The 27641-nt window shown below is 43.9% G+C and overlaps 1 protein-coding gene across 3 annotated transcripts; it reads left to right on the top strand.

Annotated features, from left to right (window-relative positions):
• Positions 1–747: 747 nt before the first annotated feature.
• On the top strand, positions 748–13416 carry CBY2 (chibby family member 2; the record flags this gene model as incomplete). 3 transcript variants are annotated; one of them, XM_080688939.1, is made up of 3 exons in its annotated part: positions 748–822; positions 1130–1210; positions 12226–13416. In XM_080688939.1, the coding sequence occupies 3 exons, from the start codon at positions 748–750 to the stop codon at positions 13414–13416; spliced, it is 1347 nt and encodes a 448-aa protein (XP_080545065.1). The 3 variants fall into 3 exon arrangements, with proteins under 3 accessions (XP_080545065.1, XP_080545066.1, XP_080545067.1); XM_080688940.1 differs by lacking the exon at positions 1130–1210; XM_080688941.1 differs by lacking the exons at positions 748–822; positions 1130–1210 and adding an exon at positions 1903–1950.
• Positions 13417–27641: the final 14225 nt, after the last annotated feature.

Here is a 27641-nt window from a genome sequence, read left to right as displayed (position 1 = left end):
CATCTCAAGCCGGGGTGTGGGCAGAGTTCAGTTTGTGTTTCTTCCCTTTTTTTGAGGGAGGGGTTACTGGGGACTAAACCCAGGGACATTCTACACCCCAAGCCCCCCACTTTTTTTTTTTTGGTGGTACTGGGGTTCCTGGAAGCCCTTCTACCTCCGGGCTACACTCCCAGACCTATTTTATATTTTTGAAACAGGGTCTCTTACGCCAGCGCGACTGGCTTCGAACCTGCGCGATCCTCCTGTCTCCGCCTCCCAAGCGCGGGGATTACAAGCGTGCGCCACCACGCCTGCCCCCCGCCCCCAGCCCTTTTTATTTTTTACTTTGAAACTTAGTGAGGGTCTTGCCTTACTAAGTTGCTGAGCATTTCACGACATTGCTCATGCTGGCCTTGAATCTGTGATCCTCCTGTCCCAGCCTTTCAAGTCCTGGGATTATAGGCCTGTGTTGACATACTTGGCTCTTTTTTTTTTTTCTTCCCCTTCTTAAGTGATCCAATTTCAAGTAGAAGAATCCACCTCTGGAGAGAAATTAGGAGTCTCAGCCTAGCCTGGCAGTGAAGGTGTGAATGGCAGCCAGGATGACCAAACAAGGGCTGGTATTTGAGTGATTGTGTGTCACACTGACCCTGACTGGCCATCTGGTCATGGCCAGCACAAACTCTTCCCGCCTGTCCAGTGCCTCATTCCTACCCGTAGTGCTCAGAGGGAAACCATGAGTTCTGAAATACACCATATTGTTTTGTGATGTCACCTCTGGAATGTTCTGAGTGTTTGGGTGACCAAGTTCTGCATAGGACCTATACCTGGCACCTCACATTGGTATGACTTTTTTACTTGAGATAGAATTAATAGTCTTAGGTAAGGACATAGGTATAGCTATCTCTGCTTCAAAGATGTTCAGAAGGCTTTTATAACAACTCTAATCCCTGTCTTAGTTCCTGTTCAGAGATCAATAAAACATCTTATGAGATATCATCTCTACATACCTTCAGAATCAGATTTTCATAATGTACATACCTTATAAGAGGGTTTAGAGGAGTAGAGAGCTGTTTTGTGTTTCGGGCGAGCAGTTGAGGCCCCATGGGGTGTGCTGGGAAGCAGAAATCTTGTTTTCTCTTTTTCACAGCACTCGAAGCCAAATTTTACAAGACAAAGAGATACCAGATCGGAAAGCCTAGAAATTCCAATCAATGTGGTTCTACCTCAGGTAGGTATAATCATGGAAGGATGTAACCCACCAGTTTTAGCCACAATAATCCTCTTCTTGCAGGATAGGCAGAAAAGTCAGGCAGGCCCTCAGATTCTAGTTGGTGTTGGCTGCTTCCTGCTGTGTACCTAGGGGAGGCCACTCGGTCCCTGTGGGACTTGGGATCCTCTTGCTGTGTATTTTGGGGCTGAGTTAGATGAGCTGGTAATCAATTCCCTTAACCTCTCAAGTTTCTATGATACTCTGAAATAACCCAACCTTCTACAAGGATATCCCTTGCTGCATGCTCCTCTGTAACCACTCTGTCTTCTCTGGGGAGAATTAAGACTGGAACTTGAAATAAAAGGCATGATATTAAAACCATGGAAAAAAATCCAGTACACATACGTGGTACAGAGTCACTTGGGGTTTTTAAGAGAATTAAGCCCTTCCGTACTAAATACAGAGCATAGAGGCATGGGCAGGTATTTGTTGTTGCTTTTATTGGTGTTTTTGCTTTGGTTTGTGTTTGTTTTTGAGGCCAGTGAGTTACTGGAGTCCTGGCAAGCTCGAGATGCTCAGCTCTCCTTCTACATGAAGCTGTTTTCTTGGTTTGGTCCTTTTGATTGGGCTGTTTCTACTGCTATTATGTCACAAAGGGGTGGCCTTGTTTTCTCTAGAGTCACCCAAGGCCCCATTGGAAGACCGTGGCCATGCAACCAGAGGAATTGAAATGTAGGATGGAGGAATCCAGTGCAGAGGTAACTATCTGAAAGCTTTGTCCAGGGATATATACAAAGAGGATGGTCACCAGTGGGCATCTTTTATATATATAAAATTATAACGATCTAAGCAAGTATGTTCAGCAAGAGACAAAAATACAGGACAAGAAGACATTCAGGATGCTTGTTTTCACATAATCCTTAGGCTTTGTAATGAACAGCCCATGTTTCAGCTCATGTAGCTTAGCCATAATATTAGATAATTTTCTTCTGATCGACAGGATGACAACAAGCTGCAAGAACCCTTTTTAGGTCTGATTCTTTCTGCTTGAAACACACATTGAGTTCTGTTAGCCACTACCCCTTCCCTCCCCCAGAAGGTAGGTATCATTCCTTTGGTTCTTAGTCCACACGAGCCATTCTCTCCAAGGACAAGCAGAGGATGTCAATGTGGGAGTAGAATTTGAAGAAGTGGTGGTCATGTGACTGAGAGATTGGAAAGAGTCTTCCATTTATCTCTAGTACAACTTTCCCTCCCCTGTTCCTGGGCACAGCCCAGTAGTGGAGCAGGAGAGTGGGTGGTTTAAGAAGGAAGGAGCTTGTTCTGGGCTGTCCATTTCCTGTACTGCAAAACCGGGTGCAGCTGATGGGGTGTATGAGGACAGAGGGCTATAGAATGAATGGATATCGGGGGTCTGTGTGTGTTGTGTGCCCTACATGGACAGATATGGCCTCTGGAACACCTGCTAGGATGCTCTGGGCTGGTTGTCTGGGGAAGGGGAGTGGCAGCTATATCTAGATGATCTGAACCAAACCTACCAAGGCTGTGAGAGGGGCAGATGTGTTTGTTGTGTCTTCCCAAGTGAGATGGCTCCAGTCTTGGGAAAGAAATGATCTGAGAATCAAGGAGAGGAGGAAAGGTTGACTGAGTGCTGATGGCATCGTGTGTCTGGCACTGGGCCACGCCAGTGTGAGGGAGAGAGTTCATGGGCATGGGAACTGGGGAGCCCAGTAATGGCAGAATCAGAATGACCCAAGTCAGTGCTCATTCCCTCTGCGCTGCATCAGGTCATGTCTGAGCTCTATGATTATTCTCTTGCTTTTAAGAAATAGTATGTCCTTTCTGCCGGGCATGGTGGCGCACGCTTGTAATCCCCGCGCTTGGGAAGTGGAGACAGGAGGATCACACAGGTTCGGAGCCAAATAAAAAATATAAAATAGGTCTTGGAGTGTAGCCCAGAGGTAGAAGGGTTTCCAGGAACCCCAGTACCACCAAAAAAAATAGTATGTCCTTTCTTACCATCTTAACTACTCACCCCAAGCTCCCTGTGTCAATCTGTTCCCTGCAGTTTGATGCTGAGACCAAGTCCATTCATTTGAGAAGGGAATGGCAATAGAAGCTCCTCCTCCAAGAAGCCCTCTGGCTACCAACTCCCGGTCCTAGTGGGCTTTGGGGCTCCTTAATCACACTGCAAAGACCTTTAGGTCTTTTTAGTTCCTATCGATTTCCCATTTTTTTCCCTTCACATTAAATATTTGTGTTTTCTGATCTATTTCCCTTCAACACATTCCCCTGCAAGCCATCAGGGTTATTTCTTGCCCAAATGAGCTGTTCTCTTGGTTCCTCTTGTACATAATGATTCAGTTCTCCCTGGCATTCAGTTCTCCAGTGAGTGCCTCTGTGAATTTCATTAAGGTGTTGTTTATTCCTAAATTATTAATGAAGGAGCTCTACCAGGTCAGAATGAGCTCTGATAATACCTTTCAGTACCACCTCATCCCTCCCTGCTGCTCTTTATCCCCTTTGTATGGGCACTGGTATCTATGGAATGAATAACTATTCAGAGGAAGATTTCAGGAGAGACTGTGTTAATTAGCTAAAACTACTACGTATGGTATTTTCTTTATCCTCTTTGCTCCTAGTGTTGTAATTCTATCAAAATCACACTGGTCTTGTAAATTATCTTTTTACCTTTAGCATTTATGAAAATAAACATGGACTTTATCATGGTACCAGGGAGGTGAGCTAATTTAAAAAATGATAATGAGACTCAGCCATATTATCTCATATGAAAATTAGTAGCATATTTGAGTTTTCTTTCTAGGATTCTGGAGCCTTTCAGCTTCACGTGCCTTAAAAGTACCTTCGATTATAGAATGTTTTCTGCTAATAACCCTCAGCAATGTAGAGAAGTAGGTGTTTTTAAAAACACTTGGTCAACAGGCTTGGCTCCTACCAGTACTGTTTGGACATCTCTTCTGGGTTGGACCATCGTAGCCACATTTTTCTAGGAGTGAAGAGAATTTCAGAGCATGTTTTAGTCCATTTTTTGTTACCATAACAAACCATTTGAGAACAAATGATTTATAAAGAATAGAGGTTTATTTATCTAATGGTTCTGGAGGTTTGGAAGTTCAAGAGCATGGCGCCAGTACCTGGTCAGCTGATAAAGTCCTTGCTCATCATAGATGAAAGAAGGTATCATATGGTAAGAGAACAGGGGAGCCACTTTTATAACAAAGGTGCTCTTGCAATAACTCATGGAGTCATTAATCGATGAATGGATCAACCCATTTGCAACCCAATCACCTTCCTAAAGTCCTACCTCTTAAATACCAGTTGCACATGATTTTAGACATTATATTTTCAACATGTGAAATTTAGGGAACACATTCAAACCATAACAGGGATGTTAGCTAAGTCTGGCTGGTTACAGTGTAGTCTCATCCCCAAACCCTTTAGATAGGAGGCCACCAACACTCATAATTCTGCCTTGAAAGATCCCTGTTGCCTCTCCTTTGACCTTTCCCTTTGCCTTCTTTCTTTCAGTTGACTGCTCTTCCCCTGGGTTCTCACTGGCCCGGGGCTAGTAATCTGACAAAGTCACACTATCCTTGGTGATTTCAAGCATTTACCTTCCAAGAACACTCACTTTTTTTTTTTTTTTTTTTTTTTTTTTTGCGGAACTGAGGATCGAACCCAGGGGTGTTCTACTTCCGAGCTACACTCCCAGCCCTAGTTTTTATTCTTTATTTTAAAACAAGGTCTAAGTTACAGAAGGTATTACTAAGTAGCTGAGGCTGGTTACAAACCTATGATCGCAGTCTCCCAAGTACTGGGATTACAAGCGTGTGCCACCATGCCTGACTCAAATATTGACTTTTTTTGGGGGGGGGGGTCTGGTGATGGAACCCAGGGGCATTCAACCTCCAAGCTACACTCCCTGCCCTATTTTTTATTCTTTATTTTGAAACAGGTTCTCACTGAGTTGCGGAGGGCCTCACTAAGTAGCTGAGGATGTCCACGAACCACGATCCTCTGGTCTCAGCCTCCCGAATGCTGGGATTATAAGCGTGCGCAACCATGCCTGACTCAAACACTCACATTTTAAAGTAGACATGTCAGGAAGGGGCCAGGCCTATGCTAGGGAAGGGTTCCAATTAGCAGGTGAGATTTCAGACATCTCTGAGGAGAATGTTTGAGTCCAGGTCCTGGCTGGATCTCCAGCATTAACACATCTTTTGGTCACAGCTGTCAGCAGGTTCCTTGCTCCTGAGTATGATAAGCCCAGAGACAAATGTCTTTCCATTTTGCAACCACTTGATAACCCATTCTTCCATCAAGGAACCATCTTTTTTCTTTTCCATTTACTGGGTCTCTATCCTTATGTGAGAGCATTCCCCAGAGACCAGGAAAGAGATGAATTCTTTTCTTCATAAAATCCTCAGTCATACTGTCATAGGCTCTGTATCTCATGCCCACGAAAACTTTTCCAGGGTGTTCTCGGGGATTTTATTGGCATGGACCTCTTTTAAGGGCCCAAGTTAATCAAAGCAGATTATCTCAGCCTATGGAACCAACCCAGTGATACCACTGGCACTGGCTGAAAAGATTTATGGGGAAGGACCTGGCCACGAACATGGGCCAAAAGGCTGAGCTCTTCTACTTGCATGTGCCAGACGAGCTCATATTCTTGCACTTTGGAAGGCCCTTTGGTAATTCAGTATTTTGGTATTCAGTATTTGCAATAGTGGTTTAGCTCAGGACATGGTTAGATCTCACCAGTAGAGCTATTTTTTTTTTCTTTTTGGTCTTCAGGATAGCTTGCCTATCTCTCATTTTCTCACAACCCCAGGAGGTAGTCAGAACAGCTATTTTTAGGCTCATTGAAGAGCTGACATTCAAGCGCTGGGTGTGGTGGCGCACGCTTGTAATCCCTGTGCTTGGGAGGCGGTGGCAGGAGGATCGCGCAGGTTGGAAGCCAGCCTTGCTGGCTTAAGAGACCTTGTTTCCAGATAAAAATATAAAATAGGTCTGGGAGTGTAGCCTGGAGGTAGAAGGGTTTCCAGGAACCCCAGTACCACAAACAACAACAACAACAACAAAAAAAGAGCTGACATTCAAGGAAGCAAAGAGACTTTCTCAAGAACATTCAACCATTGGACCTTTGAGCTCAAATGATGAGGAATGTGGGGGTCTGTACTCTGATTGAATTACAGGTTTGAGAGAATAAAATAAACAGCTAGCATGCTTGTGTGCAGGGTGAGGGCATGGATGTACTAGGGCTTTGTATCATTCACAGGGGAAAACAACACTGTTTCAGAGTTCATATCATGCAATTAACAACTCTGCACTGGGACTACTTGAATGTTTTAAAATATCAATTAATATTAGCTTATAGCTTTAATATATATGCTCATCTTACTCTATGGAAAACAAACCATGTTGCCATAGGCCTAACCATCAAGGCTTAGGGCTCAAGCCTTTTCAGGGTGTTCTAGGAGATTTTTATAGGTATAGACCTCTTTTCAGATTTTTTTTCTTCTAAGAAGAAAGAAATGGCCACTTCTGTAGGCCCCCAAATTGTAGAATATTAACAAATTTCATATAATTCAGCCTAATCTTTCTTCCTCACACATAAACCTTTCAGTGCATGTGAGTCAATTCATTCATTGGCAAGGACTCAGTCTCTTCTGTGTGTCAAATATACTGTTCAAATTCCCAAGACTTGGAATGTTAAAAAATAAAATAAGGGATGATTACTGGCCATAGAAAATTGCATTTTTTCATATAAATAAATGGATAAGAGGGAATAGGATGTAAGAAAATCTTATAATGATCTCAATATGTGTAAAATAAAATACCTAGGCATTATGAAGTGCTAGTATGAGCACAGAATTTGGAGTCAAATATATTGATTTTAATTCCTGACTATCCCCTGGCTAGCTATGTGATTATGGGTAGAACTATTTCAGGTCTTCTGAGTAAACTATTACATATGACTATGGAAAGCAATTAGCACATTGTTGGACACATAATAGTCATTCAATATTATTTCCTCTTGCTTATTTTATACAAACTCCCTCTAAGGAAATGTTAAGCAACTTCTCTTGTGATTGCAACAAACATTCTTGTTGTATGCAGTTCTTTATGAACCAAGAATCTGTAAATTTTCCTTTGATTTTTTTTTTTTTTGGTGATACTGGGGTTCCTGGAAGCCCTTCTACCTCCGGGCTACACTCCCAGACCTATTTTTACATTTTTATTTGGAAACAGGGTCTCCTAAGCCAGCGCGCGTGGCTGGCTTCGAACCTGCGCGATCCTCCTGTCTCTGCCTCCCAAGCGCGGGGATTACAAGCGTGCGCCACCACGCCCGGCTTCCTTTGATTTTTAAATTCTACAATAAGTCCTCTAAAAGAAGCAGTGCAGATATGCGGTATATGAGGTATTAGATATACATTTGATGGCTGTATAGGTCGTGTACTGAGTAGCACTTGTGCATGGCACCTCCTAGAGTCAGGTATTGTACAACCTGCAGAGCCTGGGCTGCCCTCAGGTGCTACGATGTCCTGCTTCCTGCTCCTTGCTGCCTTTATTCCTGCCTCTTGCACGTTGGTCTCTCTCTTTTGTACCACGAAATAATTGATGCTGTTCACTGATTTTTCAAATGGACTGTATGTTCCCTGAGGGTATGGGCTATGAGTTGGAACACAGTAGATACCAATTTAATGTTCGTCGATTCTTTGACTTAAATGTAGAGGAAGAAACCGGTGTAAGAACGTTCTAAGTGGGATTAGCGTGAGGAATTTCCTCAAGAGTGGGAAAGACCTTTCCTTGGAGACATTAATTTCAGCTAGCTCTGATTGAAACTGGAGAAAACCCACAGGAGAGAATGAATTTGTTTTGGCTTAATGTTTTCCTAAAATTCGGCCTTGACTTATGTCATATGTGAGCATACTTTTTTTTTTTTTTTGGTGGTACTGGGGTTCCTGGAAGCCCTTCTAACTCCGGGCTACACTCCCAGGCCTATTTTTACATTTTTATTTTGGATACAGGGTCTCCTAAGCCAGTGCACACGCGGCTGGCTTCGAACCGGCGCGATCCTCCTGTTTCTGCCTCCCAAGCGTGGGGATTACAAGCGTGCGCCACCACGCCCGGCCGAGCATACTTTTATACTTAATATTTTCTTTAAATTATCTCATTTTCAGGTAAAGTTCTGCTTTATGTTAACAATATCTATAATATTGTGGATTTGCTAAAATATGCATATTTTTCTTATACCCACTCAGATAAGTGAATGACTGATAAAATGTTAATGGTGTTTAAGTCTTCTAAGAAGTTCAATTATGAAGCAGCACTGGACTTAATCACCTTCATTGGAATAGGAGGAAAGAGTAGAGGGCTTAGTAGTAAGGGAAGGACTGGTTCCTTGATAAGTCAAGGGGACCTTAGTAGCTAATCCACATTCTTGGATTAGGTGCAGTGGCACAGGAGAGAGAAGGCACAAAGTCTGCTTGGGGAAATGCTGGCTATTGAAGTGTGAGGACAAGATGCCAGTCAGGTCAGTAAAAGCAGTCAGGTTCCTGGGGCCCTTGTTGGGTCAATCTACACGCACAGCGTTAGAAATCAAAGAGAGCGAAAGGGCTTAGAGATCATGTTTCTAGTCCTTCCTTATACAGAAGTAGAAAGCAAGGTGACAGAGAGAGGATGTGACCAAGGTCATCTGGTGGTATGTGTAAGGATAAGGACCAAATACCCAGTCTGTCTGGAGCTGGGGATCTGCCACATGCTAACGTTCTATTTAGTGCATTTCTTTTGCGGGGACATTTGAACAGAGGCAGTGCGGCAGCAGGACTTACAGGCCACTATGGCTATAAACAGGGTCAGGTGTAAAGCATTAGTGTTTCCTCTTTGGACCTTGAGTTGAATCAAGAAGAGTAGCTAACTCAAACAAAACAATCAAAAAGAAATTTTGAGACATTTGAGGAAATTTGAACACTAGCTTAATATCTGCTCATTCTAAGAGATCACGGGTAAATTTTAAAGGGGGTGGTAATGGTACTGGGCTTCTGTAAATGATGAATATTGATGTATTTATGAATAAAATGACATAATGTCACTTTGCATTAAAATAATCCAGTGGTGGGGAAATGGCTTGGAGCAGCATGACTTTGATTTGATCATTGGTTAAACTGGGTGACACATAGATGGAAATTTATTAGGTGAGTCTCTCTCCTTTCATATATGTTTGAAATTTTCCATAATACAAAGTTAAAGAAAAATTTCCTGGCTCCCCACAAAGTACTGCAAGGCCTTTAATAAATTCATGGTGATTTCCTCTGTGTGTACACATCTAAGTTCAAGGAACTGAATGTGGATTTGTGTCTTAGTGAGTGAACTGGTTATGGAACCTCTCTGAGTTCGAGTTTATCCATCTGTAAATTGGGAATACAGGTTTGAGTATTTAGTATACAAAATGCTTGGAACCAGAAGTATTTCATATTTTGGGTTTTTAAACTAGAATATTTTTATGTATATAAGTATATATCTTGGTAATAGGACTCAAGTTTAAGTGCAATAAGCAGAAAATTATTTGTTTCATATATACCTTATACACATGGACTGAAGGTAATTTTATACAATATTTTAGTACACTTGAGTTTTGACTGCAACCTGTTGTATGAATTCAGGAGTGGAGTTTTCCCCTTGTATCGGGTCAGTGCTTAGAAAGTTTCAGATTTTGGATCATTTTGGATTTGGAATTTTTGGATGAGGGATGCTTGTTCCATAGTAATATTTTGAATGCCAGTGTTGTGAGGATTAAATGAAATCTGTAGGGAGAAGGCTCAGCTCAGGACCTAGCACACAATTGGGGTTCAATGTTTATTTTTGACTTCTTTTCCCTTCTCAGGACTGGGATATGCATTGCTGACTAAAATCACATTTTTCCATGGTAATATCTTCAGGGACAGATCCTGCTGAGATGGAATCCTGCATGGGTTTTGGGGCAAGGATGGAGAAGCCTTCTGGAGATTCTTTTCTTAGTTGGTCTTAGCTAATCTTCCCAGAAATCTGGGGAGCTTAAACTTTTGGGAAATGGCCTGGGCTATCCACAGTAAGGTTTATTCTGGTCAGACTTAGCCACAGGAGTCCTGTGCTTTCCTAATTGAGAATTATGGAACCTATGAAGTCTGAGTTTGTTGCAAATAAACAAGGCTCTGCTTACAGATTGTCCGTGCGCCCTTGCTATCTGGAAGATTGAGCATATCCTTATAAAGTTAATGACATACTATGCCCTCCATTTATCTAGCTCTTTGCATTTTAAGGAATTCTAACCAACTTTATACACTGTGCTAATTATATATCTCTATATACACATGTACATAATGTAGATAGCTTGAGTTGTTTCCTATCTCCTGCCTCTGTAAAGTTGTGAAAATAAGAAATGAGAAATTGATATGCAGAAGGCATTTTAATGTAGTTGGATGAAACATTTTTAGTGTATTTTAGAAGTGGCCATAATGATCACATTTTTATTTCAATTCATTGGTACAGTTGTCGCCTTTTCTCCAGTGTGAATTCCCCCTGTTCACTTCTTTCTGAATGCACCTCCTAGTTCTTGTACTAACGAAATCGACTTTTCTCAGTAATGAGGTCTTATATTGCTTAGACACTTGGCAATTTTAAAAACATTTTTGCCTCTGTTACCTCATTCAACCCTTATAACAGCGGTGTGAATTAAGCAGGACACATGTTATTATTGCCATTTTACAGCCCACATTTCATTGACTTTCAATGTTGGAAAGTGCCTGCTCATGCCAGGTGTGGTATACACTTGTAGCTGGGGTAGCTCGGTGACAGAAGTGTGCCAGAGTTCCTGTTTAGTGCTTTTGAAGATTATTGCTTTTAACCCTTAAAATATCTCTATGAAGAAAGAGGTGCAATTATTCCAATTGAAATTGTGGAAACTGAAGTTCAAATAGAGCTGACTAAATTCTTATAACTGAGCCGGATGTGGTGGCACATGCTTGTAATCCCAGTACTTAGGAGGCTGAGACAGGATCATCACAGGTTCATGGCCAGCCTCAGCTACTCACTGAGGCCCTCTGCAACTTGCGAGGCCCTGTTTCAAAATAAAAAAATAAAATTGCCCCTGAGCTCAATTCCCAGTACTGCAAAAAAAAAAAAAAAAAAAAAAAAAATCTTATAACTGGTTAAGTATTAGGCCAGGCCTGATAATATTTGATTGATCCCACAAACTATATCTTTAGCCTCCACCATATATAGCCAAATCACATTATTCATTGGGTTTCTATTTGTGAATGTGCCTTTTCACCAACATGTGTTTGTGACCCTGGGATCCATGATGCACTTTCGTGGCTGCTCTTGGACACACCCAGATCAGTGCTTGTTTGTCCTCTGATGCTGCGGGGGCTCCTTGTTTGAGCTCCTATACTTGAATACAAACATTTTATTTTTTTGCAGTTTATTTAGTGTCACATTTTTGCAATTCTGTGCTTTTCAGTTAATGACTGTGCTGCTTACAGAGGCTTCTGTACAAGGAGCTGGGGTGCTGTCTGGAGTTCCTAGTCATAAGAAGGCTGGGAGGTACTCGTGGAGAAAACATGGGCAGATAAACTTGGTTCAGACAGGAGTAAAGGCACTGTTGGTAAGGTGTTCAGTGTCAGCTAATTAATCTTACATACATACAACATCTTTAAACAGAAACACACAGAAGAGAAGGTTACATATTGGTGAATTGATAAGATCATGACCAGGGGTTCTCAGAAACCTAGCCCTGAACTTTCCCAATGATCAATGGTTTAGTATTTATGAATTCAATGTTCAGGGTGGCTTTATAGAACAAAACTATCCAGAACAACCACGCATGGTTATATTTCTTTGTGGTGACTCCCGGAGTACAGAATACCTGCTCTGCCCCGGCCAGACTATCAGAGAGGACTTCTAGGCGGCATCGTGGCCTCTGGGTGCATGGTTCCTCCATTAACACCGGCTTCCTGTTCTCTCCCCAGAGGGGCACGACCGAGCCCTTCCTGAGGCTTCACAACCTGTACAGCACCCCTCGCTGCTCGCGGCAGGCCGCGTTGCCCCGGCTGAGCCGCCGGGTAGTCAGCCAGCACTCCTACCCGCTCAACCGCTTCTCCTCCATGCCCTTCGAGCCCATGGAGCGCCCCACCTCCCAGGCCGACCTGGAACTGGATTACAACCCTCCCCGCGTGCAGCTCAGTGACGAGATGTTCGTCTTCCAGGACGGGCGGTGGGTGAACGAGAACTGTCGCCTGCAGTCCCCCTACTTCTCCCCTTCGTCTTCCTTCCACCACAAGATGCACCACAAGAGGCTGGCCAAGGAATACGTGCTGCAGGAGGAGAACCGGGCACTGCGGGACGAGAACCGGGCGCTGCGGGATGAGAACAAGGCCCTCCGCAAGGAGAACAAGATCCTGCAGGTCTTCTGGGAAGAACACAAGGCCACACTGGGCCATGAGGAGAGCCTGACCGCCTCTCCTCTGCAGCACAAGGACAGCGCGTCTCAGGAGGCAATGAAGAGGGACAGCGCGGCCCTGCAGGCTCAGCACAGCAAGGAGAACAGCACCCTGCAGCTTCTCAGGGAGGAGAACCGAGCCCTGCAGCAGCTGCTGGAGCAGAGGCAGGCCTACTGGGCCCAGGCAGAGGACAAGGGGGTCACTGTGGAGGAGAGCAAGCCCGTCTCCTCTGCCCACGAGGAGCCCCATGGCCCCGGGCTGCTGCCAGACCAGGGCCCGGGCCTCTCCTCTCCCTTCGAAGAGCCCAAAGGACCCTCGGCTCCACAGGAGGACTCCAAGATGCTACGTGCCCTGCGGGAGATGGTCAGCATCTTGTCTGGGCCTTCTGGGGAAGTCGAGGGCAAGATGGCCCCGGGCCTGGTGGACAGTGAGCAGCCGCTGCAGCTGCTGAGAGAGATGAGCCAGGCCCTGCAGGCCCTGCGGGAGGAGAACCGGCTCCTGCAGGAGGAGAACCGGGCCCTGCACGTGCTGCGGGAGGAGCACCGGGCCTTCCAGGAGGAGAACAAGGCCCTGTGGGAGAACAATAAGCTGAAGCTGCAGCAGCGGCTGGTCATCGACACGGTGACCGAGGTCACAGCCCGCATGGAGATGCTCATCGAGGAGCTGTACGCCTTCATGCCGGCCAAGAACAAGGAGCTCAAGAAGCCCAGCAGGGTCTGAGGCCTTTGTGGCGAGTGAGGACACCGAGCTCAGGCCCTGAACACCACCCTGGATGAAAGAAACCCCCTGCCTTCTCTCGTCCTCCTTGCCTTTGCCTTCCAGCGCGGCATGAGGGGCCCCTAAAGTCAGAGAAGCAATAAAGGCTGATGAGGCTGGGGCCAGCCAACACCACTGTGCAGCTCTGCCTTCTTTTTTTTAAAAAAAAAAAACACATTTTTTTTTTTAGAACAGTTTAGGGTTCATAGCAAAACAAAAGTACAAGGTTTCCATATACCTCCCACCTCCATGCATGCACCCCCCCCATCAACCTCCCCCTACAGAGTAGTTTGTTAAAATTGATGAACTTAGCTAGATGTGATGGCACACGACTGTAATTCCAGTACTTGGGAGGCTGAGACAGGATGGTGTTTTCCAGCACTCCTGGTATTGCCCATTTGAGGCCAGTTGACCTCTAGCTACGACAACCAAGTATGTCTCTAGATACTGTCAACTGTCTCCTGGAGGGCAAAGTCCCAACACTACTCTAGGGTTCTCAAAGTACATTCCTGGAAACACTAGTCTGTGCAATTCTCTGAGAAAAAAATAAAAGACTTCCTTGAGGGGAAATCTGCTTCAATCCTCTCTGGAAAATTCATAATCCTACCCTAACCTAAAGCTTGACAGTAAAGAACATCTGCTTATGGCTGCCATCAGCTGCAGGTGATGCTATGTTGAGCAGAAGTCCAAGGACTGGGGCTGAGTATTTCCCCCAAGATCAGAGAAGCTCCAAGTAGATCTGACCTCAGGCAGGGATGGGGCCATTAGGATCTGCCCAGTATCAGGTTGAACCAATCTAGCACTTAAGTTTCAGAACAAAATCTTAGGCTTATTGTCCTGCCCTACCTTCTAGCAACTAGGGTCTCTTACAACTTAAGTTGCTAGAGATTGGGGGTAGTGTTGGTGAAGGCATATCCTTGGCTACTGAGGCCAATGCTGAGCTGGGTCCTGAGTATCACAGCCCACTGACCTGTGTGGTCTCAGGGATGCATGCAGGCCCACACTGCAGCTGTCAGCACTGCAAGTCAGGATATGGCTCTGTCCTGCTGGGGTGCAAGTTCCAGCCAGGACATTCTAGAGCCCCATTTGCCAGTACTGGCTTGTCAGTAGCTGTGCTGCCTGTCATTGGGCCTGGGATGTTCAAATGCCCCCCAGGCCATTCCAATGTGCAGCAAGGTTTAGGAATTAGTAGTGGGGCCATTCAGCTTTAATTCCCTAATGTACATGATGTACAAGCATATCAAGTCAAGGAGGGAAGAGAGAGGGAATGGGGTGGGAACTGGGGAAGGACTAAATGAGTGATGTGGGCATGTGTGCCTCTACCATCTTGTACTCCATTAAGATGTATGTCTACAATGCACCAATAAAATTTTTAAGAAAATTCTCAGCATAATACTCTGTTTACTAGTAACAGATATAAATGAGTAGGTTCTTGAGAGGAAAAGTAGTTTATCTATTTTGCTCAGGAGATAACTGATCATTGTAATAAACAGCTGATCATGTAATAAACATGAGTTTAAGACTGGGATATCCTCCCAGTGCATTATTATTGTCAACCAAATTTCTATGACACCAGCAAACTCCACAAAGTGAAACAAAGATAGAAAACACACTCCTGCCTCTACCCATGGAGCGCGGGGCACCTTGCCTCTCACTTGCCTTTCACTCTCTGTGTCCTTAGGACTCTCTCATTTCTTCAGCAGCTATGGATATGGGAACACCCAGTGACTTGCCAGTGAGCCAGCTAGAAAGAGCCAATCTGAACATAGACTGCAGATCTTAAACTCCTCCTGTGATATCACGTTACTAATTTTTTTGGTCTCTAAAAATTAAGTTAAAAAAATGCTTTTAGCCGAGCGTGGTGGCGCATGCTTGTAATCCCCGCGCTTGGGAGGCAGAGACAGGAGGATCGCGCAGGTTTGAAGCCAGCCACGCTGGCTTAAGAGACCCTGTTTCCAAATAAAAATATAAAATAGGTCTGGGAGTGTAGCCCAGAGGTAGAAGGGCTTCCAGGAACCCTAGTACCGCAAAAAAAAAAAAAAAAAAAAAAATGCTTTTAGTCCAGTCATGGTGGTGCAAGCCTGTAATCCCAGTACTTGGGAAACTGAGAAATGAAGATTGCAAGGTTCAGGGCCAGCCTCAGCCGTGTTACAAGACCCTCAGCAACTTCACAAAACCTTGTTTCAAAACAAAATAATAAGATCTGGAGGTGTAGGCTAGTGGTAAAATGCCCCTCCCTGGATTCAATTTCCAGTACAAAATATATTTTTTAGGAACTTAAGTCTTAAGGAAAATAACATCAGAAATTGCAGAAGCAGGAGAGCAATCGACAGTATTTCCTCTCACCAGCTGGTGACCACATCTCTAATCCGCAAGGGCGGAAGGTGATGGATGTCATGTGAAGGCTGCGTAATTTATTCCACAGTTGTCACCCACATCAGAAGAGCGGGAAGCTTCTTTTCGGTGGGCTCCTGGGCCTTGGTGTTTTTCTTCCTTTCATATCTGATAAATTCATCATTCAGGGCATCATGAAACACCAGGCCTTGTTTAGGTCAGCCTAGTAACTCCAGGTTGGAGGGTTTTCTTGTTTTTGGTTTTTGATGAAATCAAATTGATTTCTGTTATTCTAGACAATGGGAAGACAAAAGACGCACTCTCCCCAAGAATGTATTTCAAATATTTAACTTGGATTAATCTATATAACAGCTGTTAAATGTTTTCTCACAAGCTGAGGGAACTCAGGGAATTTAATACTCTTTAACAATGTCAACTTTCTCTGTCAGGCATAATCTAAATGGGTGAAAAATTAGCAAGACAAGCCATAAAAAATCATTTTTATGGAGTGGGGGAGAGTTATTTCAAAACAAGTTTTCATTATATATACAGTGCAATCCTTTACGGATTACCTAACAGTCTAGGGGATCTAACCTCTGGCAGAACTGAATAAAATTCCTTCCTTGAAAATTCTCTTTAAGCATCTCTGTTCCTTTTTTTGTTCTGTGTCTGCCTCCTGGGCCAGCCCTAGGTCTTTCTCTAATGGTCAGAGCTGTTTTCTCTCTGCGGCGCAGAGCTGGCCTACAAAACTCTCAGGTTTGCCTTTCGAGAGCTGAACATTTTTTTTTTTTTTTTTTTTTTTTTTTGGTGGAACCCAGGGACCTTCTACCTCTGAGCTATACCTCCAGATCTATTTTATATTTTATTTGAAAACAGGGTCTCACTAAGTTTCAGGGAGCCTCACTAAGCTACTGAGGCTGGCTTTGAACTTGTGATCCTCCTGTCTCAGCCTCTCAAATACTAGGATTACAAGCATGTGCTACCACGCCTGGCTGAGAGCTGAACATTTTACCTTTCCTATATATATTCTCTCATTCAGTCCTTGGCTTGCTTGCCTTTCTCGGTTGCTGGAGTCAACTACAATCCTCGTACTGAACGGGCTGAATCCTGTCCATAGTGCCATAAGCTGAAAGTCAGGACAATAGAGTCCATTCACAAACTAAAACAACTAGCTAGTTAATGGGAACTAGACTTCCAGAATTAGTTTAGGGAGGAGATTTTAATAGGAAAATTGTCTATGCAAGGAAGGACATTGTATCAGTCACATTTTGTTGTTATAATGAAATACTTGAGGGCGAGCACTCTTTTATAGAAAAGAGGTTTGTTTAGCTCACAGCCCTGGTGATTCCTGAGGCATGGAGCTGCTATCTGCTGGGCTCTGGTGAGGACTCATGGTGGGTGGCATCCTGGGGGGAGGGGCGCCCACCCCCTCCTTCATTCTCCTGCAAGTCCTCTCCTATCCAGGCTCTTACCACTTTCTCTGGGTAAACAGTTCTTTCCAGATTTCTCATTCTCTTTGTTCACTTAAGCAATGGCCTTTGTTACCGAGAACAAAGTTAGGAGCAGGTGGCAGATTATTTCTAATGCTGTCGAGACAAGTGGCTGTTTCATTTATGATGCTTTCTCCTGGAAGGCTGCCTTTATTCTTGGCAGACGGGATAATTCAGAGCTTTCTATCACAAATTCAAACCCTTGCTACAGAGGAATGCTAAGTACAAATCTTTTTCTGAAATTGGTCATTTCAGGACTTCTTTGTGGGATGGGAGAGAGTTTCTTGGTGACCAGCTACTTTCTATAGGTCATGGTTATGTGGTCTTCAGGAAACTGTCGATTTTCTTAAATAGGATGTGAACTTTTCTACTTCTCTCCGTTCCTATAGGTGCAACTCCAGTCCTGGCGACTGACTGCTGGCGAAGGTTGCAGTTCTGAATTGATCTGTTCCCAGGGTTACTCCTACCCCATTTTCCATGTTGCAACCAGACTGATATTTTTTAAAATGTCTGTATGTAATAATTCTATTTCCTCCCTAAAATGCACCACTTCCAGCCAGGCTTGGTGGCGTACTTCTCTAATCCCAGTACTTGGGAGGATGAGACAGGGGGATCATAAGTTAAAGGAATGTAGTGAGGCCGGGCGTGGTGGCGCACGCTTGCTTGCAATCCCAGCATTTGGGAGGCAGAGATCAGAGGATTGCAGTTTGCGGGCAGCCTCGGCTACTTAGCGAGGCCCTTTGCAACTCAGTGAGACCCTGTTTCAAAATAAAGACTAAAAAATAGGGCTGGGGGTGTAGCTCGGAGGTAGAATGCCCCTGGGTTCCATCCCCAGTACCGCATACACACAAAAAAGATTGTAGTGAGGCCCTCAGCAACCTAGTGAGACCCTGTTTCAAAAAATAAAGTAAAATAGGGAGGGCTGAAAGTGTAGCTCATAGGTAAAATGTCCCTAGTCAGTCCCCAGTATCACATATATACACACACACAAAAAAAAAAAAGAAAGAAAAAGAAAGAAAGAAAGAAAGAAAGAAAAAGAGAAAGAAAAGAAATGAAAAAGGAAAGAGAGAAAGCACCATTTCCTTCCCACGCTCTTTAGGATAGAACTTCCTATGGGCTTCTGTTTTAAGTGTAGATGCTGCTTTAAATTTTTCTGACCTTCTGAATCCAGTCATCACATCACTGTTTCTCAAGATCCCCAGAGGCCTCTTCACATGAGCCCAATTTTCATGGTGTCAAATGGAAGTTATACCCAGAGAGGATAACAAAGATTATTTCTTTTAAGAAAGGCAGGCAGAACTTGGGGGAAGGATGTACTTGGAATAGTGAGGAAGGATGATACTAGAACTGAAATATGCCCCCCTCCAGGTTATGTATTGAAGGCTCAGCCCCTAGTGTGATGGTTTTAGATGTGGAGACTTTGGCAGATAATTAGGTTTAGATGAGGTCACAAGGGAGAGGTCGTGGTGATTGAACGAGTGCCCTTTTGAGAAGAGACGGCAGGCTGGGTGCGGTGGCACATGCCTGTGATCCCAGTACTTGGGGGGCTGAGACAGGAGGATCGCAGGTTCAAGGCCAGCAGATGATAACTTGGGGCTGGGGCTCAGTAGTACACCTCTCTGGTTCAACCCCAGCACCACACACAGAGCGTGAGAGAGAAGAGATGCCACGCAGTGCGTGTTCTCCCTCCTGTTGTGTGAGGAACTACGAGGAGGTGGCTGGCAGCAAGGCAGGACAGGGGGCTCAGCAGAACCCACCCATGCCATCAGCCTGATCTCAGACTCCAGTCCCCAGAGCCTCGAGAAAGTCAGCTTCCTTGTTTAGGCTGCCCAGTCGCTGCTGTATTGTTATGGGAGCCTTCGCTGACTACGACAGATGGGACATCTATATTGCCAGGTGGTGGTAATAAATTCAAGCTGGGCATGATTATGCTGCTGGGTGTCAAAAGCCAATAACCTCTCTCTCTGCTCTTTTCTTTTGGTAAAAATCCCAGCTTTGCACCAGCAGCACAGTCTTCAGGGTCAGACTTCTGGGGATGTGGCTCAGATCTGCCACTTGATATGTGACCTTGGACAAGTCATTTAACCTTCTGTTTCCTCATCTATTAAAAAGAAAAAAGAATCTAGCAATGCCCACCTGTCTCATTTACCTGTTGATACATGATACACCCACTCCAGAACTTAGTGGCTTGAAATAACCGCTCATTTGGTAAGTTAGGCCAGACTCTCCTGGGCAGTTCCAGTCTTGGCTGGGCTCCCTGGAGACCCCGTGGTCAGCTGGCAGGTGGCTGGCTGTGAGGGCCCCTTGGTTCTTCTTTGTGTGTTCTTATCCCCTAGCAAGCTACCCCAGCGTGATCTCATGGCAGAGACAAGTTTTTAAGAGGGAGAAAGGCCGGGCGTGGTGGCGCACGCTTGTAATCCCTGTGCTTGGGAGGCGGAAACAAGAGGATCGCACAGGTTCGAAGCCAGCCGCGCTGGCTTAAGAGACCCTGTTTCCAAATAAAAATATAAAATAGGTCTGGGAGTGTAGCCCAGAGGTTAGAAGGGCTTCCAGGAACCCCAGTACAAAAAAAAAAAAAAAAAAAAAAAAAAAAAAAAAGGGAGAAAGCACTGGGAATGGTGGTGAAGAACCCTGACAGTTGTTTGTGATACCATTTTGCTTTGAGACTGAACTCCATTTTGTAACTGTCCTTTGACCATAGGGTCAAAGGAAAGCCCCTAGAATGCACTGCCCTGAGCATAAGCCAATAAAAAGTTAACTAAGAGATTTGGGCAGTCACAGGCAGAATAGATAACATGCTTAACAAATAGATAAGATGATTGAGCTGCTTTAGTCACTGCCTTCCAATCCCTGCGCAACAGACCATTCCTGCTTTAAGGTCACCCAATCATGTAATTGCAAAGTTGGAATTTCCCCACCCCTACCCCAATCACAATAAAAGCTTTGTCTGACTGCCACACGAGGCTCTTTGGACAGACCCGCTGTGTCGGAGAAGTCCGGGGATCTGAGCTTAAGCCCGAATAAAGTCTCTTTGCTTTTTGCATATGGTGACAGTCTCCCTGGTGGTCTCTGGGGACTTGATCTGGGCATAACAGTGGCACACACGTGTAATCCCAGCATTTGGGAGGTTGAGACAGGAGGATCACGGTTTGGGGACAGCCTCAGCTACTTAGGGAGGACTTTTGCAATTCAGTGAGACCCTGTTTCAAAAATAAATAATAAAAAATAGGGCTTGGGGTGTAGTTTGGAGGTACAATGCCCCTGGATATCATCTCCAGTACTGCCAATAAAATAAAATAAATAAAAGAGGGAGAAAGCAACAGTATGTAAGGCTTTTCAACCTAGGCTTGCAAAGGGTCCATCCTCCTTCCTACTGACTACATTCTATAGGTGAAAGGAAGCCATGAAGCCAGCCCATATTCAAGGAATATGAGAGATACCCCACCACTTGGTTGCATGAGTTGCAAAGGACATGAATACAGGGGAACCACTGCTGGGGACCCTCAGTGCATTTAATCTGCCATACTGCCTAATCTGCTGATGTGAGACTCATGTGAGACAATGCATGGGAAGTGAATACAGACCAGTACATTAAAGGCCTTCATGATCCATTATTATTATAATCATTATGCTTGACTATGTATTTTTAAATTAAAATTGACAGCAATTCATGGAAAACTGCTTCAAAACTTTTGAAGATTTTTTTTTCATATGTTTAAACCACAGCAATTTCTTATAGTTCTAGAAGATTTGTCTAAAGTCAGTACCTGGCCTCTTCTTTATGTTTTTGTTTTTGGTACTGGGAATTGAACCAAGGGGCATTCTACCTCCAAGTTACATTCTCTGCTCTTTTTCTTTCAGATCAGGATCTCAGTAAGTACCTGAGAGTCTAAATTGCTGATGTTGGTCTCAAATCTGCAATCCTCCTATCTCAGCCTCCCAAATACTGGGATTACAGGTGTGCATTACCATGTCCAACTTATATTTATGTTTTTACTCAGTACTTGACCAGAAACCAGGGATTTGCCCTTGATTATTTCGCCTTTATTTTCTATGGGTATTATGAAAATATATGGCCATAATATGGCCAATTTTATCTCCTGTTTCATGAATTTGTCGTTTTCTCTTTTATCTGTCCGATCACTGACCCAGATGAGGCCTAATCAGCTCCTGCCTAAACTATTATGGTCAAATCTCAAGGAAATCAATTTTCCACACTGCAGCCAGGTGAGCAATTTAAAATACAGCTCTATGTCATAATCTTCCTTCAACGCTTTTAATAGCTTTTTATTTTATTTTTTAGTAGACTTCCCACCAGTATGTTGGGTTCGATTTCAGCAGTGCAGGTCTATTGATTCCTTTAGCTCAGAGCATGGCCAAGTCGTGCACAGCCTCATTGATTTACCCCCATATACCATGCAGGTGTAATTTACTATGCACGCCAGGATGTGAAAGGTTTGTGGAACAGAACCCAAACTCTCCTACTGCTCCCCTTTTGCCTCATCTATTTCCTACTGACCCTGCCTTGTCAGTGGGAACATGGAACTGTCTTTAGCTCCCTATCAGTCTTTGCCCACACATTTTTATGTGCCTGGAATATTCTTTGAGTTCTTTCTTCTCTTTTAATTCTTATTTATCTTTCAAGAGCCAACTCAAGAATCATTTGTTTCAGGAAGCTTTCTTAGAAACTCAAGATCAGGCAAAGGGTCCCTCTTTTGTATTTTGCCCCCCACTATGAGCCATGGGTATTCTACCCAGTCATTCATGATACTACCAGGAAATAGTCTGTTTATGTATCTGTCCCTCCTCTCAGCCTGAGTGTTCCTTGAGGGCAAAGTTAATCATATAGAAATTCCTATTGCCCAACACAATGCCTGGCACACATTAGGTACTCAGTAAGTAACAGTGAACGAAAAACATGGAAGACAGCTGTGATGCTCATTTGTCTGCAGGCAGTTTAGCTAAAAACCAAAGCCCTTGCTGATGGGGTCTTACTAAATTGTCCATAAGCGCTGGATGATGAGCCTTTAAGTCTCAAATATTGGAATGTTCAAGTCAGCCTCATCAAGAATATAGATGAACACTCTCGTCTAACTCTCAGCAGTCTATATTGTTTTTTAACAGCAGCAGATGAGAAGAAACATGTCACCCCAAGCAGAGAGATAGAGAAGTGAGAATTGCCATATTAGAAAACATACTCTCCCATTCTGGGAAGCATGGTGACTTCTAGTGTTACCTTGGTAAATCCAATGATTTAATACTCTTTTAGTTGTTAGAGTACATAGACTCTGAGTTGGTAGAAAATAACCATTTTGAGGTACTTTTGAACACACATGCATGTGTGCACATGCACAGGTGCCCACATAGACACACCTGAAGTTGGAGGACATGGTCCTTTTAGATATCTGATTTGTTGGAGCCCATTGGCTGTAGAAGTTTTTACCGAGGGCTCTCTGGTCCACGGTCTTCAGAGATGACCTTTATCAGCATCCTGAATAGCACACCATGGATAGTCACAGTGCCCTCTTCACTTCACTCACTGTTCTTGGTACGACAATGCCGGGGGAGGGGAAGGCAGTAGTGCTTCAGGTATTTGAGCAAAAAAGAGGCCAGATAAATTGTAGCAGTGGTTTTCTGATAAAGGGACTCTTTTGGTAGGGAGAAATTAGCTTGGGCTTGATCTGTGTAATATACCACGGGAAGCTATAAACATAGAATATACTTGTGCACCGTTCACTAGGTACAGTAGATCCTTACAGGGTGTATTAGGAATATCCAGAGAAACGGAACCAAGAGGAACAGGAATTGGCTCGTGGAACCCGGAGTGCTGAGAAGCCCATGATCTGCCATCTTCAAGCCAGAGAATGAGGAAAACTGGTGGTGAAATTCAATCCCCATCCAAAGCCGGGGGATGGAAGGGATAGGAGAAGATGGGTGTTCAAGACCAAACAGAAGCAAATTCACTCTTCTGCTTCTGCTCATGTGTGTGTGTGTGTGTGTGTGTGTGTGTGCATGTGTGTATGTGTGTGTGTGCTTGCATGTGTGCGTGTGTGTGTATGGTGTGTGTGTATGTATGTGTGTACGTGTGTGTGTGTGTGTGTGTGTGTGTGTGTGTGTGTGTGTGTGTTGCTAGAGATTAAACCCAGGGGCATATGCTCCCAGGCCTATTTTTTATTTGGAAACAGAGTCTTGCTAAGTTGCTGAAAGCCTGTCTTTGAACCTGTGATCCTCCTGTCTCAGCCTCCCAGGTACTAGGATTACAGATGAGCACCACCATGCCTGGCTCTGTCCCTCCTTTTGTTCCATTCAGGTCCTCTTTGTATTGGTGATAATTGCCTGCACTGGTGAGGGGGATTTTCTTTACTCATCTCACTCATTAAAATGCTAATCTCTTCCAGCAACACCCTCACAGACATACCCAGAAATTATGTTTCGCTGGCTAGCTGCGAATTCCATGGCCCAGTCGAGTTGACACATAAAACTAACCATCACACAGTGTGGAAAGACATCATGATTACAGCCTAACTCATTTGTCTGATTTTAGGGGCTCTAGGGATTAACAGATGTTCAAACTGGCTATTTTTCAACATTAACTAATGTCATTATCCAAAATTGATCCCCAAACTAATATATTGCAATGTAGTGGGGGAAAAAGTCTGTCTAAAATAGGGTAAGTGGAATGTGGCGCTATGATAAAATATCATTACAAATATGAGTGGGAAAATGACCCAATCCAATGTATCCCAACCCTAAATATTATCCCAAGCTTCCAAAGTTCAACTTTCTCCATGAATATGTACTTGACAGAGATGGCTCGGTGAATTTGGCGGGCATTTTTCAATATGGAAATGTTTTAATCATATGTATATGAATAGTTGTATTAATTTATCATTCTTCACAGACAGCTAGAACAGAGTTGGACTGTACACACATACACAAAGTATTATGTACATGTAGTGTATATACACACATAGTGTACATTCATGCACACGCTCATATACAAGAAGAATAAAAAACATTACCTCACAAAGATCCAAAACAAAGATGGACCGATCAAATTACATGTCATAAGAAAGGCATTCTAATGAGACCAGTGAGCTTTTATTTATTTATTCAGTAACTTATCAAATATTTACTAAGCATCTACCAGTGTTCCTGGCTTTATTGTGGGTACTGAGTCACTGAGGAATGAGACAGACATGGAGTTTACATCCTAACAAGGGAGACAAAGATAAACAAGTGATTACATACGCAGCGCCATTTATGGAGTGCTAAGTGCTACGAAGGAAGTAACGGGAGAGGCAGCCAGGGTGCGTGTGACAATCTCAGACAGGATCATCAGGAAAGGACTCTTTGAGACTTCTTAATTAAGTCTGAGAATGTTGCCTTAGTCTACTCAGAATGCCATAAAAGTACTTTAAAGCAGACTGGGTAATTTACATAAAGAATAATTTTTTTGTGTCTGTGTAGTGCTGAGGATCGAACCCATGGCCTCACCAGTGGTACACTCCTAGCCCCAAACTGGGTAATTAATAAACAACGGAAACTGAGTGCTCATCGTTCTGGAGGCTGGGAAGTCCAAGATCAAGGTGCTAGCAGGTTTGGTGTCTGGCTGAGAGCTTGTTTTCTACTTTGAAGAGGGCACCTTCTGGCTGCATCCTCATAGGGTGAAAGGGGCGAGACAGCTCCCACCAACCTCTTTTACAAGGACACTAACCCTTAATTCCTTCCCAGAGGCTCCAACTCTTAAAACTACCATGTTAACCATTAAATTCCAACATAGGGATTTGAAGGGGACATGGCGACGTATGCCGTCAGTAGCTGTATTCCTCTGTGGTCTGTGGTCCTGAAGGATCCCTGTAGATGTGAAGGGAGGTAGGGGAGGCAGTGCTCTAGCCCCCTCTAGTCTCCACCCGTGCCCTTGGCCATGACCTTCACAAAGGCATCCCAGTGCTCCCACCCCAGCAGTGGGACAGGACGGCTAGAGGCATCTTGAGTTGGACACAGTATTTTCTTTCTTCCAAAGTAGGTTAGGCTCCGATAAAATCTCAGCAGGTTGGGGTTTGGAAAAATAGTTTTCCCTGAGGGCAGGGCTCCTAGGAAGACTAGAATACCCTAGTGTATTTCAAAATGGTTCCTTTTTCCCTCTGCCTACCAGAAGCACAAGGGGACTTTTCTGGTTTTCTCTGTGAGAACTTGGTGGGGTTCCTGGAGATAAAACACATGTTAGCATGGAGTTGTATGACTGGTCCCCCTTGGACTTCTTAACTCACAGAATCCTCTACACTGAGCCTGAGGTCATTCATCTGTACAATTCTGATTTTTCCGCCCAAACACTGGTTTCAGTGGAAGTTCCTTTTCCTGTAGGTTGACTTTCTGTATCTGCCTGTCTGTCTCTTGGATTTTTGAGGCAGAAGTTTGTCCTATGACTTCGATTCTATGATGGATATAAGAAAAAATTACTGATACTTAGTTTTAAAGCTGTTTTTTTTCTTTCTGTGAGGATGGGAACGATGACTTCCAAGTTCCTTGTGTGCTGGATTGAGAAGTGAAATGAGTTGTCTGAACCCAGTGGTGTTCTACTTCTGAGCTACGTCCCCAGCCCTATTTTATTTTATTTTATATTTATTTATTGATTTACTTATTTATTATAGTACTGGGGATTGAACCCAGAGGCATTCTGTCTCTAAGCTACACTCATAGCCATATTTTATTTTTATTTTGAAACAGAGTCTTAGGAGGTTGATAAGAGTCTCACTGCTGTTCTCTTACCTGTGGTCCTCCTGTCTCAGCCTCCCAAGTACTGGGACTGCAGGCATGTGCCACCACGCCCGGCTGTCTCCTGTCATCTCTCTACAGAAATCATCTTGTAGGCCACTTTTAGTGCTTACAGCCATATATTTGTCTAAGTATGTAAGTATGTCTTTTCTCATTTAAAATCCATTATTTCCTTATTCCACCACCCCCTTTATTATGTTAAGCATTTTCCTCAATATTTTAGGAAATTGCACCATTCTCTCTCCAGCAAGTCTTGGTGAGGTTTTATGCTTCTGAGTTCTCTCCAGCATCTTGTGGCTCCAGGTGTCCTTTGGCCTATGGCTGTGGCCCTGCAGCCCCTCTCCCATCTTTACATGGCCTTTGTACCTTTGTCTTCCTCCCTTTCTCTCCTCTCCTCTCTCTCTCTCTCTCTCTCTCTCTCTCTCTCTCTCTCTCTCTCTCTCTCTCTCTCTCTCTCTGTCCCTCTCTCTCTTTGGTGGTACTAGAGATTAAATCCAGAGGCTTTCTACCTCTGAGCTATACCTCCAGTCCTTTTTCATTTTATTTTTTGGAAACAGGGTCTTACTAGGTTGATGATAGTCTTATTATGTTGCTGAGGCTGGACTTGAGCCTATGATCTTCCTGTCTCAACTTCCCAAGTACTAAGATTACAAGCCTGCACCACTATATCCATCTTTCTCTTTCTTTCTCTCTCTCTCTCTCTCTCTCTCTCTCTCTCTCTCTCTCTCTCTCTCTCGGTGTGTGTGGTACTGGGGATTAAACCCAGGGTCCTTCTACCTCTGCTCTACACTCCCAGACCTAGTTTTATACTTTATTTGGAAACAAGGTCTCACTAAGTTGCTGAGAGCCTCACTACGTAGCTGAGGCTGGCTTCAAACTTGTGTAATCCTCCTGTCTCAGCCTCCCAAGTATTGGTATTACAAGCGTGCGCCACCACACCTGGCTCATTCCTTTTTAAAAACTCTTTTATTGGTACACTGTAATTGTACATGATAGTGAGATTCTCAGTGAAACATTCATATAGACACAAAACATTATTTGGCCTGTTTTTTTTTAAGGATGTTTGTCATTGGATTTAGGGTTCACCTAGTTAATACAGGATGATTTTTTTAAGATCCTAAGTTAATTACATCTACAAAGACCCTTTTAAAAAATAAAGTCACTGTCATGAGTCCCAAAGGCCATTTTCCCCTGTAGTGGTCATTTCTCTTTCAGCTGGCTATCCTGGTGTGAAATTGCCACCATTTAAAAACACAACCAAAATTTAGGTACTGTACCTCTAGAGGGCGCCCAGCAAAATAGCTCAGAGATCACCTGAACATTTGGTGCCAGTCAGTACAGGGCAGAGAGGAGAACCTGGGGCAGGAGGCAGCCAAGGACAATTTTAGTACAGCAAGAAGAGGCTGCAGTGGTCTAGTGTGTGGAGCTGTAGGGGGAAAGGACTAGGTGGTGTTCAGTGGAAAACCTGGGCCTCAGTCATAAAACCCATAAAAATCACCCTGAGTGAGAAGAGAGGAGTCAAAGGTAGAGTATGATGATTCCTAACTTGCCTCATATTTATGCTGGGCCCTTCCTTCCTTCCTTCCT

The sequence above is a fragment of the Muscardinus avellanarius genome (assembly GCF_963383645.1).
Source record: "Muscardinus avellanarius genome assembly, chromosome: 2".
NCBI lineage: Eukaryota > Metazoa > Chordata > Mammalia > Rodentia > Gliridae > Muscardinus > Muscardinus avellanarius.
Note: the sequence above shows the minus strand (reverse complement) of the source record. Positions and strands in the feature narration are given on the sequence as shown.